Below are 14,358 nucleotides of genomic sequence, written 5' to 3' on the forward strand. Positions count from 1 at the left end.
TTTAACTCATGAAAACTATCTCACATATATTCAAACCTAAAGCTAAAGGATCTTCACACCTGAAAAGATTAACATTTTACCAGTTCAGCGTTAAAGGAAGGAGAGAAAATGGGCTCACACTCTTCCACCACTGTGATACACCATACCCGAGGCCATAGACTGTGAGGGACTGGCTCATTTACTGCTTTTGCTGGGGGCATGGGTGTAGATAGGTGTGACAAAGGAAAACAGAGAGTAGATACCTTCTCAGAACTAGCCCTTGCACCAAGAGTTGTCCTGGGAATAGACCTCAGGTTGAAGATGAAAGTAAACATCAAAAATAGCCTCCAATACTGGGGATATTAAGAACTGTTAGAGGACAGATTACAGATTAATTTGAGGTAAGAAAATGAAGAATTAAATTCCTTTTCCTGTAGAACATAGGAGATTGTTTTCATCACAGAAAATCCACTAAGTACCAAAAAATAAAGATAAAATTCCCCATAAACCTCCATCAACTAGAGATAATATGTGTCAATGTTTGGATATATTTTGTTCTGGTCTTTTTTCTAGCTTTAAAAAGTTGTGTCATATTCCTATTTTTTTGCATTTGATATTTTAACATAAGAATTTCTCATGTCATTACAAACTCCTTGTAAATACCATTTTAATGGTTACATAACATTCAGCTATGTTAATATAGCATAATCTATTTAATCTTTCTTCCATGATTGGAGAAGTAGGTTGTTTCTATTTTTTACCTATTATATACAATGACACACAACAACTTTGTTCCCATATTTAGGATTATTTCCTCAGACTAAATTCTCAAGAGTGAAATTAAGTCAAAATAATATGCATATTTTAAGGCATTCTCATAAACACTCTCAAATTATTTTCTGAAAGAGTTATATCTGTCTGTCTACCCATAAGCATTTTTTTTTTATAAAACTAACTACTTTGCTCCTTCTGGCCAGCATTGTATTCTTTGTTTTTAAAAACCTTTGCCAGTTTTATAGGTAAAACTGTTTCTCATGTTAGTTTATTAGTCTACCATTGTAAATCATTTGGTTTACCTTTTTGTGAGTTGCCTGAACAAGATAATTGTATATGGGACATTGTGGTATGCACCAGAGGTTGACACATTGTGACTGACTGTATTTCAATTGAAAAAAAAAGATAATTGTATAATATATGTGTGCACACTCCTAGGAGAAATATGAACTAGTTTAAGTCCCCACCAAAGATATTGATACTCTCCTAAAATATTTATGATCCAATCAAGTTTTCACTCAAAAAACAGCCTAAATAAAGCAAAATGACAAAGCAATCCTCACCGTTCTTTGAAGACTTTGAGGCTCTTTCTACTGGCCTCATTCCTTCTTCTTCTTCTTCTTCTTCTTTTTGTTCTTCTTCTCCTCTTTCTCCTTTATCTTCTTCCTCTCCTCCTTCAGAGTCCTTCTCTTTATACTTCATCAATATTTCCTCTAGCTCTTTCTCCAGTTCCCTATTTCTCATAAGGGTATAATGTAGTTTCTCACTTACATCATCAAACTTCTCCTCTGCTCGTCTGGCTCTGCTTTCAACCTCCCTGATGTGGACAAAGTCCAGAGAAACAAAACAAAGTAGAAAGGTCCAGAAAAGTATCTTTCATATATAGAAACTTACTATCTAAAAAAACAGCAGTGGCATTAGAAGACTATACTTGAAGGGTTCAAATAAGGAAGGCAACAGCATTAATTAGTCAAACATTGGAGGCCTGGGGGCTACTCTGGATGGTAATGTCAGAGTTGCAGTCATGGTGTGATATGAGAATATAACACATTTATCATTTCTTAGTGAAATCTGACTTTTAGGTATCTAGTATTCTCTATCAATAGCCAAGGAATCCCTCTTCAGTACTTAATCTTGGCTTCTCTTTATTGATGTAATCCAACAAATTAAATCCAACAGGTCCCTTCTTTTCCAGCACCTTTAAAACCAGATCTTACAATCAAGAAAACCAGTTTGAAGTGCACTTCTTAATTACTAGAGCACATGTTATATGGCTCTGTGGCTGTGCTCTTCTCTTGGTGTTCTTAGACATCTTACCTATACTTCCCTTCCTGCTGGCTGAGTTAAGTAACCTTCTTTCCTGTGCACAGTAGTTCTCTAGTTCATCTCTTAGAAACATACTGAATTAGATCACTCCCAACACCTCCTCCCCCAACACACACACACACACACACACACATTTGACTTCCTCCATCACCACTGTAGATGAGGACAGATGTCCCTATTGGAGCAGTATAGTCATTGCCTCTAGCAGAAGATCTGAAAATACCCATCCCACTAGTAAGGAAATGGGAAGCAGGGGAACCAAAGGTAAGCCAAGAAGTGTGCATGTCTCAGCCAAACCTCCTGGCCAGCAATCTTTGTCTTCTTAACATTGTGGTGTCTTATACTTACATTAACTTCTCCTGCATGCGTTCAATTATAGCCATTGCTTCAAGATACTTTGGGCCCAATGTACCTTGATCAGCTGCTTCTCTCTGACAAAAGAAGTATGTACTATGAAAGAAATGAGAATCCCAATGGGAAATACCCTAGTTCATCAGGATGTTCTGGACCAACCCTTCCAGAATATGTTTTTCTACTCTTCATATTTATATAGTAAATAATTAAGCACACTCTTAATACCAAAGAAGAACAGGGATTGCCTGTGGCCAAACAGCACACCAGCTTGCAAATTATTCCTACTCATATAGACATTAATTAGAGTTGTAAAGAAGCAAGGAAAATAACATCAACAAAAAGAAACAGGAAAAGAAGAAAAAGTTTAAAAAATAGAGAGAAGGGTAAACATGTTTCTCTAATAAATCAAGTTAAAGATCAAGGAAATTAACTATATTTATCTTACTAATAATTCACTTAAATAAGCCTACAACATTGCAAAATCCAATTATATCTTTCAATTCCTTAGGGAAACTTATAAATATCAAGGCAGGGCAAATATGAAGAAAATAACCTCTTTTATTTAATCTGACTCAAAATATATTCCAGGGAATAAAGTAAGAGGATGGTAAAAGAGAAAATTTAGAAGACAAAAACTAGATATATAAGCATATTTTAAATGAGTAATATGATATTTTCCCAGAACTGTGTACTTTAAAAAAAAATCTCATTTATTCATGTTTCTCAGAGGCAGGGAAACAGCACACCCCACATCACAGATGGAAAGGGAGATCGGTGATGACAGGCGGCCATAACCACAGTCATCTGGAGGGTTAAAGCCAAGCCTCATCTGGGCCTCAGTCCCAATCACACATTCCATTGCTCTAGGCTGGCTTTTCCCAAAAGCCAACCAGAGAAGAAAAACTGTACCAAACATGCTCACTTTTGCTGCAGCTCTTTTACGCTCTTATTTTCCCAGTCCCATATTTTCCCCTCTCTGTTTGCCTCCCCTCTGGGGCTGGTTTGTTGGGAAAGTAAGAGCTGTCGTCGCTCAGCCTGGACCAGCAGTGTGCAGCGTGGCTGTGCCGCTTCAGCACATGCTACTGAGTGTTTGTTCTTTGAATCCGAAAGAAAGGATTTCAGAGCAGAGGCTTCCAGAACTGGAATTCCACACATGGTTTATAGGTGTATGAAACAATTTTAACTACAGATGGAAACCAAAGTAAACCAGGACTGTACTCTGGTAACTGTGTATATTGGAGCCTTCTGACTCTCTCCTCATTCATTCAACAGATATATTTTTAGTTACAATGTGCGAGGAAAACGTCCCTCTGTTTTGACACTGGCGAGTATGGATTAATGTTTTATAGTCCATTTCAAACTCTTCAATAGGAAATTTCCATGGTTCAAAATGCTGGATGCTGGCTTCTAGAATCATGGCATTCTGTACGCATGTCAGAAGGGAACCTTCCCTGCTTCACTGATCTAGTGATCACAGACAGAGCTTTGGGCCTCTTCTCATATTCCTACGCTTCCTCTGGCTTCCATGCTTTTCTCACCCATAATGATAACAGAGACAAACGGGCCACATGGCTCTTGGAAGCAACTGCCTTGGACCTTCTTTGTGCCAAACTACTGTACCTTCAAGCCAGTCTCTCTATCTGACTCCAATTGTACCTTTGACCTTTTTGCCTTGGTCTTCCTGAGGTCAGACTCTACAACAGGGCTTTAGATAGGACTAACATCTATGGCTTGGGACTATCTCAGGGAAGGTGTGGCTCCAGACCCAGCTCCTTGGAATCCAACTCTCAGCACTGAACTCCTAGCTGGCCATAGTGCCCCTGTCAGCTTTACACATATCTTCTGGAACCACTAATTCCAGGGCCGTTCCCTGTCGCTGTTATAGAATGGGTAAGTTAGTCACTGCTCTTGATCCCAATGCTTGGGGTACGTGGTATTGTGGGAGGAAAACACAGGCTTCTAAGGGCCTCTTTCAGCTCTGTGAAAAAGTACTGCTGATCCTCCAAGTCCGGCTCCTATTCTCCCTTCCAAAGGGGTTCATAGGTGGTCCGGCAAAATCTCCCACCTTCCTCATACTGAATGACTATTTATAGACAGCCAGGACCTATGGTTTGAAGACAGGCCTGAAAGAGGGTGTTTCTAACGTCTTGCTTGTTAGGGTAGCTGAGCCGTAGGCAACACTACTGATGCAGGCAGGCGGCAGTGCTGGGGGCCGCTGAAGCTCCGAGCACTTTGTGCAGCCTCAGGGAGAGCCTGCTGAATGTAATCATCCCGTATCTCTGCCAGTCAACTGAAAGGTTACAGAATTCAGGCTGATTCTCCGGCAAGGTCAGCGTTGGAATGATTCTGATTCCGAGAGGACCACAACGGAAGCCCTGCGACAAGTTCTCAGACCCGATTCAATTGGGCTGCACCTGAAGGCAGAGTGGCAGTCCCTCAGGAAAGGTAGAAGCGAGTGAATGAAGCTTATGGGGTCACCTGAGTCACCAGTGACTCAGGCACAGTGCCAAACTGGGGAGTTGTGCCTGCTTCAGGCAGAGCAGGCCATGTTTTGTACATGGTGCCTGCTTTGAGTACAGTCCTCAGGTATTCCCACAAAGTCCTGATTTCCAGCTAATTGAGGGGAGTTTTGAATAATGGATAGTCCACCCCCCACTCATGGTGGACACTAGGGCATCAGGTAACAATATGAATGAGGCCCTGGTTCAGCAGAACAAGCAATTAGCCTGTCCAAGCTGGTGGTGACTTACCTCCACCACTCCTATTGCAAAATCACTCACATTTCAACCTCCAGATGAGCACCACGCCCCTCATTTTGCCCCAGGCTATAGGCTCTGGTTTTCTTGTCTGCTTCCTGACTGCTCTGGGCCTAACCCTGATGCCTTGCCTGGACAGCACAACAGGGTTCTTGGGTGAGACTAGTAGGAGTAGCAGATAATTGGTGCTACCCTTTATCTGCCTTTTTTATATGTCTCACGACACTGTGTTTGCATTGCTTACTCTTACATCTTTGCCTCACAGTGCTAACAAATGACATATTAAGACATTATTTTTAAAACGTGTTGAAAAGGCATTACTTTGGGAGAATGTGACTACAACCCCCCCATGCACCACTCACTCCAATTTTGCCAGCTCCTGCCTCCCTCTCCATGTGGTAGATCCCAGTTATTCCTACCAGAATTGGAGCCTCCCTGGACACACATCCTTGGACACCCCCCACCACCGCAATCTGCCTCTACTTTGGGCCATGCTGCCACTTCAGTGATCTAGTTGCCATCCACCAGCACTCTCATCACAGCTCCCCACCCTGACACACACCACTGCCTACGCAGATGGAGCAGATCTCTAACAATGAAATGGTTCTAAAATTTGGGGTTGAGAAATTTGATGACATTTATGGATTTCCAGCACATACCACTCTTCCCCAAGAAAATGCACAGTATGAACACACACACAAAATGTTGCATACCACCCCAAATATTCCTAAAGTCATGGCATCCTGTACAGAGAGATACCAATCCAGAGCTGACTTGAGTCTACCACGGTCCTAGGACTTTCCATGATAGAATTTTAAATCTGCTTTCCTGGTGAGTTTCCACAGCTGCTATCTAAACGTTTCTAATGTCCCAGTAACTCTTGTGATTGAGGCATGTGCTTATCACAGTTATCAACAGAGTCTGCTGAATGAATATATTTCAAATTGGTCAAATACTGACTAATTATTGTTAAATTAAGGAAAGGGGGAAAATGCTGATTTTAAAATGAGGTTTAAGGAAGAGAATGAGAAGTTTTTGTAAAGCTAAGGTGAAACGATGAGAGTTTTCCAGGGATGATGCTGGGGGAAAAAAAGTCTGGAAAATATACTACTTAGGAGCCCTGGGTTCTCTTAGAGAAGCTAAAAGCTGTGTTAGACCCACAGCATTTTTACATAATGTTAAATTTCCTAGCTTTTTCACTCTGGTTTTGAAGTTCCTAGTTGGGATTCAGATACATACCCAGGAAGACAATACATCTGTTCCAAATAGAGGTTTGGAATGAACATTTTCGTCTTCTCCAATGAATCGAATGAGTTTTTCCTTCTCTGTCGGCGTTGAAGGTTTCTAGGGCACAGAAATGCCAAGGGCCTGTTAGTGAGCTGGTGCGTGACAGAGGCTTGGCAAGATGCCTGCCGCCGCGTTTGAAGCTTGAGCTTTCCATTTGCTTTAATCATTCATCAAGCAGTTTTGAAGACCTACAGGAAACACTGTGGGAGTAACTAGTGGGGATGGGGAAGTGGGGACAAGGGGAAATAACTGTGAGAAAAACAAAGAGGATTTCTTCCAGATCTCAGGACTCACAGAAAAGCAGGACAGATAAGCAGTAAAGTAATTATGGTATATATGACTACTGTTAGCACAGAGGTGTGATCCAAGAGCTACGTGCACCCAGAAAAGGGCCCTGCATTCTGCCTAGACACTCAGGGATTTTTTTTACAGAGAAAATTATATTTGAAAGCTGAACAGTTTATAAAATGGAGAGGAAAGGGCCTGAACTAAGGCCACAGAAGAAGGAATGGAAGGCATTTTAAAGTAGGACAGATTTAGTAGCCAAATAATAATGCTTTCCATTTTTTTTGCCTTCTATATGCCAAGCACTGTACCAGAAGTAAAACAGAAAACGCTGGTCAAGAGAGGCTTTGGTGTTATACGATGTTTTGTTACTGCATGTAGGTGAGTAGAGGAGCTAAGACACAGCCTGGGGTCATGCCAACATTTAAATTATTCACAGAGAGGACACATGAGGGAAGTTAAGACAGAATAGAGAGTGTCAGGTGATCTTGAGTTCTGAAAGCCAGACAGCAGGAGTCTACCTAGGAATTAGCAAGGGCTCTTGTGCCAGACTAATCTGGGTTTGAATGCTGGTTCTGCCACTTACTAGCTATATGATTTGGGGTAAGTCAGCCAATCTTTCTGAGCTTCACCTTTCTCATCTGTAAAATGGGAGCAATAATACTTACCTTGATGAGAATATAATTTGGTGCAGCCTCAATGGAAAACAATACAGAGATTCCTTAAAAAAACTAAAAATAGACATACCATATGATCTAGCAATCCCACTCCTGGGCATATATCCAGAGAAAACTAATTTGAAAAGATACATGCACACCAATGTTCACAGCAGCCCTATTTACAATAGCCAAATGGAAGCAATCTAAACGTCCATCAACAGATGATTGGATAAAGAAGATGTGTGTATATATATAATGGAATACTACTCAGCCATAAAAAAGAATGAAATAATCCCATTTGCAACAACATGGATTGACCTAGAGATTGTCATACTAAGTGAAGTAAATCAGAAAGAGAAAGAGAAATATCATATGATATCACTTATATGTGGAATATTTAAAAAATGATACAAATGAACTCACAAAACAGAAACAGACTTACAGGCACAGAAAACAAACTTAAGGTTACCAAAGGGGAAAGTGGGAGAAGGGAGAAATTAGGAGTTTAGGATTAGCAGATACAAACTACTATATATAAAAGGTCCTAAGGTATAGCACAGGGAACTGCATTCAATATCTTATAATAACCAAAATGAAAAAGAATATAAATATACACACACACACACGTGTGTGCGTGTGTGTGTGTGTGTATAACTGAATCACTATGCTATACACTAGAAATTAACACAACATTGTAAATCAACTAAACATCAATAGAATTATATATACTATTTAACATGATATTGTAAGTCCTAGGCATAGCAATCAGACAAGAAAAAGAAAAAAGTGATCCAAATTAGAAAGGAAAAGTTGTCACTATATGTGGATGACATGATATTATATATAGAAAACCCTAAAGATTCCACACAAAAACCACTAGAGTTGATAAATGAATTCAGCAAGGTAACAGGATACAAGGTATACATACAGAAACCTGTTGCATTTCTTTACACTAACAATGAAATATCAGAAAAGGAAAATAGAGAAACAATCCCTTTTAAAACTGCATCAAAAAATAAATAAAATACTTAGGAATAAGCCTGACAAAGGAGATGAGACTTATACATAGAGAACTATAAAACATTGATTAAGGAAATTAAAGATGATTTAAAGAAATGGAAAGATACGCCATGCCCTTGGTTTGGAAGAATTAATATTGTTAAAATGGCCATACTACACAGAGCAATGTACAGATTTAATGCGATCCCTATAAAATTACCCAGGACATTTTTCACAGAACTAGAACAAATAATCTTAAAATTTATATGGAATCAAAAAAAAGACCCAGAATTGCCAAAGTTATACTGAAGAAAAAGAATGAAGCTTTAGGAATAACCTTCCCAGACTTTAGACAATACTACAGAGCTACAGTAATCAAAACAGCATAGTATTGGCACAAAAACAGAGATATGGATCAGTGAAACAGAATAGAGAGCCCAGAAATATATCCACACACCTATGCTCAATTAATCTTTAACAAAAGGGAGGCAAGAATATAATATGATGGAGACAAGACAGCCTCTTCAGCAAGTGGTTTGGGAAAGCTGGACAGCCACATGTAAATCAAAGTTAGAACACTCCCTCACACCATACACAAAAGTAAGATCAAAATGGCTTAAAGACTTAAGCATAAGATAAAACACTATAAACCTCCCAGACCATACACTAGGGAAAACATTCTCTCACATAAATCTTAGCAATGTTTTCCTAGGTCAGTCTACCAAGGCAACAGAAATAAAAGCAAAAATAAACAAAGGGGACCTATTTAAACTTAAAAGCTTTTGCACGGCAAATGAAACCATAAACAAAATGAAAAGACAACCTACAGACCGTGAGGCTGTGGTGTATGGTAAGAGATAACATGTGCAAAGCATACAGGCCATGGTAGGCACTCAGTTATCGGTAGTTATCATCGTATTTTCACTATTATCATTATTACAGGAGCCCCAAGAAAGGTTGTTATTGCTACTAATGCCACAACAGTGGTGGAGACAAGGTAAGAAGAGAAGCATGGATGGGCCTGGGAGGAATGAGAAAAGGCAGCTCAGTTTAGGGAGCTGAAAAAGTGCAGACAGAGTTTAAGCTACTTATTGAAAAAATGTAGCAATGAAGGGATCAAGAAACAGCATCAGGGTAAGAGATGAACTGTGTAGTTAACAGTAGTATAGGTGTGAATGAATGAGGCTAATGAGAAATGGCTGAATTTAGAAAGGAAAAGGGATACCTTGGAAAATAAAGAGGTAAGTGTGTCTGCAGGTGTGGTTTATATGAGGAAAGGAGGGAAGTTGAAGTGTTTCCTCCAGATGACCTATTTTTAATATTGTGTGTATGTGTATGTATGTATTCACTAGACATTCACTCTTCAAAAATATAAAGGGAAAGGAAAAAAATACTAAATAATCTTACCTCTTCTGCTTTCTCTTCTTCCTTTTCCTCCTCAAATTTCTTATCCTCAATACCTTCTTCATCCTCTTTAAGAGACTTGTCTGTTTCAGGCTCACTTAATCCTTTTACAGTGCCCTGTGATATGAAACAATATTATATTATAGCTTAAGATATATAAATATTTTGGCATGATACTAGTGATTATTCCACTCAGAAAAATTTAATGAGCACTAACCCTGCAAATGTGCGCTATGCTAGTTAAAAGAATACAAAGGTTAATAAGAATGGTCCTTGCCCATAGGCAGCTTACGATTTAGTGGGCAAGAAAATGCTATGGATGCGTATAGTCACAGAGTAGGAGCACCTAATCCAGATCTGGCAGTAGATGAGGGTGAAAGAGAGGCTTGGTCAAGAAGGTTCCCTAGAAGACATAATGTCTGAGTTTCTTCTTGAAGGATGAATAAGGGAAAAAAGATGGCACAGGGAATTCAAGGCAGAAGATGCTGTATGTGCATGAAAGATGCTGTATGTGCATGACCGGCTTTGAGAACAAAAGTAGTTCAGTAAGACAGAAACTTAGAGGCAGATCGCCAGAGGCACAATCACATAGGAAGGGCTAGAATGTTATGCCAGGGAGATTGGATTTTATCCTGAAGGCAATGCAGTAACAATAACTTGATTTAAAACAATCACTCTAGCACTGGAGAATAAATTTTAAAAGGAGGAAGGAAGGGAAGGTGTAAGGGAAGGAAAAAGGGAGGTGGGGGAGCACAAGAGGAAGAGCTAGGAGAAGAAAAAGGCAACTGTAGGGAATGAACAACACAGGGTTGCACAAATGAAGAGGATGAGAATTCAAGAGATACTTGGGAGGTAAATCTTAGTGATTGATTGATTGGATGGATATGGGATGGTTAGGGAAAGGAAGCATCTTGAATGACACCTAGCATATGATTTAGGGCACTATATAGATGATAATGCCATTCACAGAGATAATGAACAAAGTTGGATAATCAGATTTGGGAACAGATGAGTTCAGATTAGGCTGTGTGAGTCTGAGTCACCACTAAGATATCCAAGTGGAAATAGCCAGTAAGTAGCTGAATTTGTGGATCTGGAGATTAGATGAAGGGATTTGGGCTAAAGGTAAAGATTTAACATTATCTGCATTAGTTAAAGCCAAGAAAGTAAATTATATCACCAAAGGAGAACTTGTGAAAATGACTAGAGGACAAGGCCTGAGGACAGGACCTAATCACACAACGGGCCAGGAAATAAAGAGGAGCCTGCAAAGGAGGCTAAAAGTTGCCTCAGCAGTGTGAGAGGACCACCAGAAAAGGCAAAGGAGAAAACAGAAAACAGTGTTGATACCTCAATGGAGTCTGCACAAATACTGACTGAAGACAGTCCTTCAGATGTTTGTTGCAGCAATGCTTACAAAACAAAAGCTAGAAATAAGCTCCATGGCCACAATAGGAAAATGCAGTAAAATTAGGATATAAACCATACAACAAGAAATTTTATAAAAATTCTAAATTATGTTGTAGAAATATGTACATGGTATAGAAAAATATTCACAGTATATTAGGATATTTTTCCAAAATGAAAATACCTTTTTTCCAGATAAAATATTATTGCTGTAAAATATTTGAATGTTACAGAGAAATTAATCATATCAATTCTCAGGAGTAATAACGTCTACCATTTTGCTGAATATTTTTCTAGTCAGCTTTATACATATGTAAACATTTTAATACAAATGAGATAATAATATATGTGTCACAATCTGCTTTTCTCAATAATATATCGTGGATGATTTTTATTCCACTACATAATCATCTACTTTATCTGTACAGAATTGCATTATTTGAACATACCATAATTTATGAAACCAGTCCCCTACTGATCAATACTTATACTGTTTCTGGTATTTTACTATTATAAATAACATTGTATTTAACATCCCTATACAGATACATCATATGTTAGAATTGTTAGATAGACAACATAGTCATATTTAACCCTTTAAAGAAATAAGAGATTGAAATGATAAGTAAAGATAGAAAGATCACAATAATGATCAGACTTGAAAAAGAACCAAATAGAACTTCAACAATTAAATTTAAAACTCAACAGAAAGGTTTAACAGATTAAACTCAGCTGAAGAGCAAATTAGAGAACTAGAAGATAAGCCAGAAGAAACTGTCCAGGATGCAATGCAGAGAGGCAAAGAGACAGAAAATATGAAAGAAGGTTATACGACATGGGGGACAGATTCTAATACATATCCTTCCAGAGTTCCAGAGTTCCAGAGGGAAAGGAGAGAGCAAATACAGTAGAGACAATAATGAAGAAATGATGACCAAGAATTTTCCAGATCTAATGAAAGATACACAGCCACAGATTCAGAAAACCAACAGAATCCCAAGCAAAATTAAAAAAAGAAGAGAAAACCCTCACCCACACGTATCAGAGTGAAACTGCAAAATGCCAAAGACAAAAAGAAAATCTTAAAGTAGCCAGAGAGAAGAGATGGATTTACTTCAAAAGAACGGACAGCTGAATTTTCAATTGTCAGTTTAATAACAATAAAATCCAGAAAACAGTGGAAACAGTATCATCTATGTGCTGAGAGAAAATAATATTATCCTAGAATTGTATACCCAGCCAAAAAAAAAAAAATTAAGAATGAGGGTGAAATAAACAAAAATTGAGTTTGCCTCCAGTAGATCCTCACTAAAGAAAATTCTAAAAGTTAAAGCAGAAGGAAAGAGAAGAATTATTCAATGCAATTAGACAAGAAAAAGCAATTAAAAGCACAATAATTGAAAGAGAAAGGAAAAAACTACATCTATGTGCAGGTGATTTGATTAAATATCTGGAGAAACCAAAAGCATCTACTTAAAAACTATCAAAACAATAAGATAATTTACTAGAGTCACCACATATAAAATTAAAATATAAAAATGAAAAATATATATACAAACAGTTATCACATAGAAGATAAAATGAAAAAGAAGATCCCATTTAAAATATCAAAAACCAAAATAAAATACTCAGGAGTAACTTACAAGAAATGTGCAAAATAAATGAACTATAAAACATTATTGAAAGGCATAAAAGCAGACATCAAATATCCCATACTCTTCATAGGACAACTCAACATCATAAAGATGGCTGTTCTAACTTAACATATAAATTTAATATCGTCCTAGTTTTTAAAAACCATACATTTTCCAGAAGTAGATTATAGTGTTATACAGAAGAATAAGTAAGCAAGAATAGCCATAGAACACCTAAAAAAAAAGATCAGTGAGGAGGGCTTAGCCCTACCAGATATAAAAATGTATCATAAAACCTCAATAATTAAAAGATTGTGGTGATGACTTGTGAATAGACAGATTAATATAAAATAATAGAAAACTCAGAAATAGCCTTAGGTTGAATGTGGCTATTTTCAAATATTAGAAATACTGTCACATGGAATAGCTGGAAATACTATCATGTGGAAGGCAAATCAGTCTTTTCATATCATCCCAGAAGACTGAACTAGGACCAGTAGGTAGAAAAAAGCTACAAGGAAGCGTATGTCATTTAGTTCAATAAAAGAATAATGGTCTAATAGTCACAGCTCACCAAAAACCAGTGGGCTAACTCTGAAGGTAGTTCTCCATCACTTTAGATTCTCAAACATAGGCCTAATGATCAAGTGCAGGTATTATACTAAGATTCATGCATCAGATGGTTGGTTGAATTCCATCTCCTTTAAAATTCTTTTTGTTCTCAAGTCTCTGTGATTCTGTATAGTTCTTGAATTTTTTTCCCAAATCTGATGTGCAGCTAGGATCATGTCTATGGCTCTTCATTAAGTTTCTAAAACTACTAAAATTTAAAATGTAAAGTGTTGATGAAATTATTCAGTAGTTAATTCAAAACAATTTTGGCCAAGATCTAGGCAACAAAGAAGAATGAGAATTTGTTAAAGGTGTATAATTTAGAAGGTGGTATTTCTTCAGTGTTTAAATGTAAAATAGAAGTCCTGCAAGTGTATAGATAGAACCTTTCTTCTCAGACTCAAGAGCAATGACATATTGGCCACCAGATCATACCCGTATAGTCTGTGGCTCTGATAGCAATGGGGCTTCTTCAGACTTTGCTGGAGGTTAACTCCCTCAAAGAGACTGAAGTAAAAATAAACATTTGTGCCTGCCATTAAGTACATGATACTCATTGACTTGGGATCCTCAGTGAACAGGTGGTGGTTAAAACTACAGGATTAACATAGAAATGTGTAGGGTGTAGAATGAGAAGGGAAAAAGGCCAAGGACAGAATGTCAACACTTAAGAGGCAGGCAGAGGCGGAAGACTAAAAGATGGAGTGTGAAAAGAAATAAAGAAGTAGGAGAAAAATGGGGAATTTTTTGTCTTGTGAGGAGGGATTACCAAAAAAGTGAACAGTTAACAAGATCAAATGCTGCAGAGAAGTCAGGTTAAATACGAGATTGTAGATACTTGGATCTGGCAATAAGGAATCATTGGTGACCTTACAGTAGTTT

General features: G+C 38.0%; 1 protein-coding gene across 1 annotated transcript in view; it reads right to left on the reverse strand.

The window, feature by feature from the left end:
• Positions 1-14,358, reverse strand: part of AXDND1 (axonemal dynein light chain domain containing 1) — a 71,762-nt gene that overhangs the window by 3,201 nt on the left and 54,203 nt on the right. Inside the window, exons 21-24 of the mRNA XM_032463648.1 lie at positions 9,827-9,940; positions 6,429-6,533; positions 2,428-2,510; positions 1,317-1,570 (exon numbers count right to left, since the gene is read on the reverse strand). Of these exons, the coding sequence (XP_032319539.1) occupies positions 1,317-1,570; positions 2,428-2,510; positions 6,429-6,533; positions 9,827-9,940 (556 nt within the window). The remainder of the gene's footprint in view (positions 1-1,316; positions 1,571-2,427; positions 2,511-6,428; positions 6,534-9,826; positions 9,941-14,358) is intronic.

The sequence above is a fragment of the Camelus ferus genome, chromosome 21 (genome assembly GCF_009834535.1).
Source record: "Camelus ferus isolate YT-003-E chromosome 21, BCGSAC_Cfer_1.0, whole genome shotgun sequence".
NCBI lineage: Eukaryota > Metazoa > Chordata > Mammalia > Artiodactyla > Camelidae > Camelus > Camelus ferus.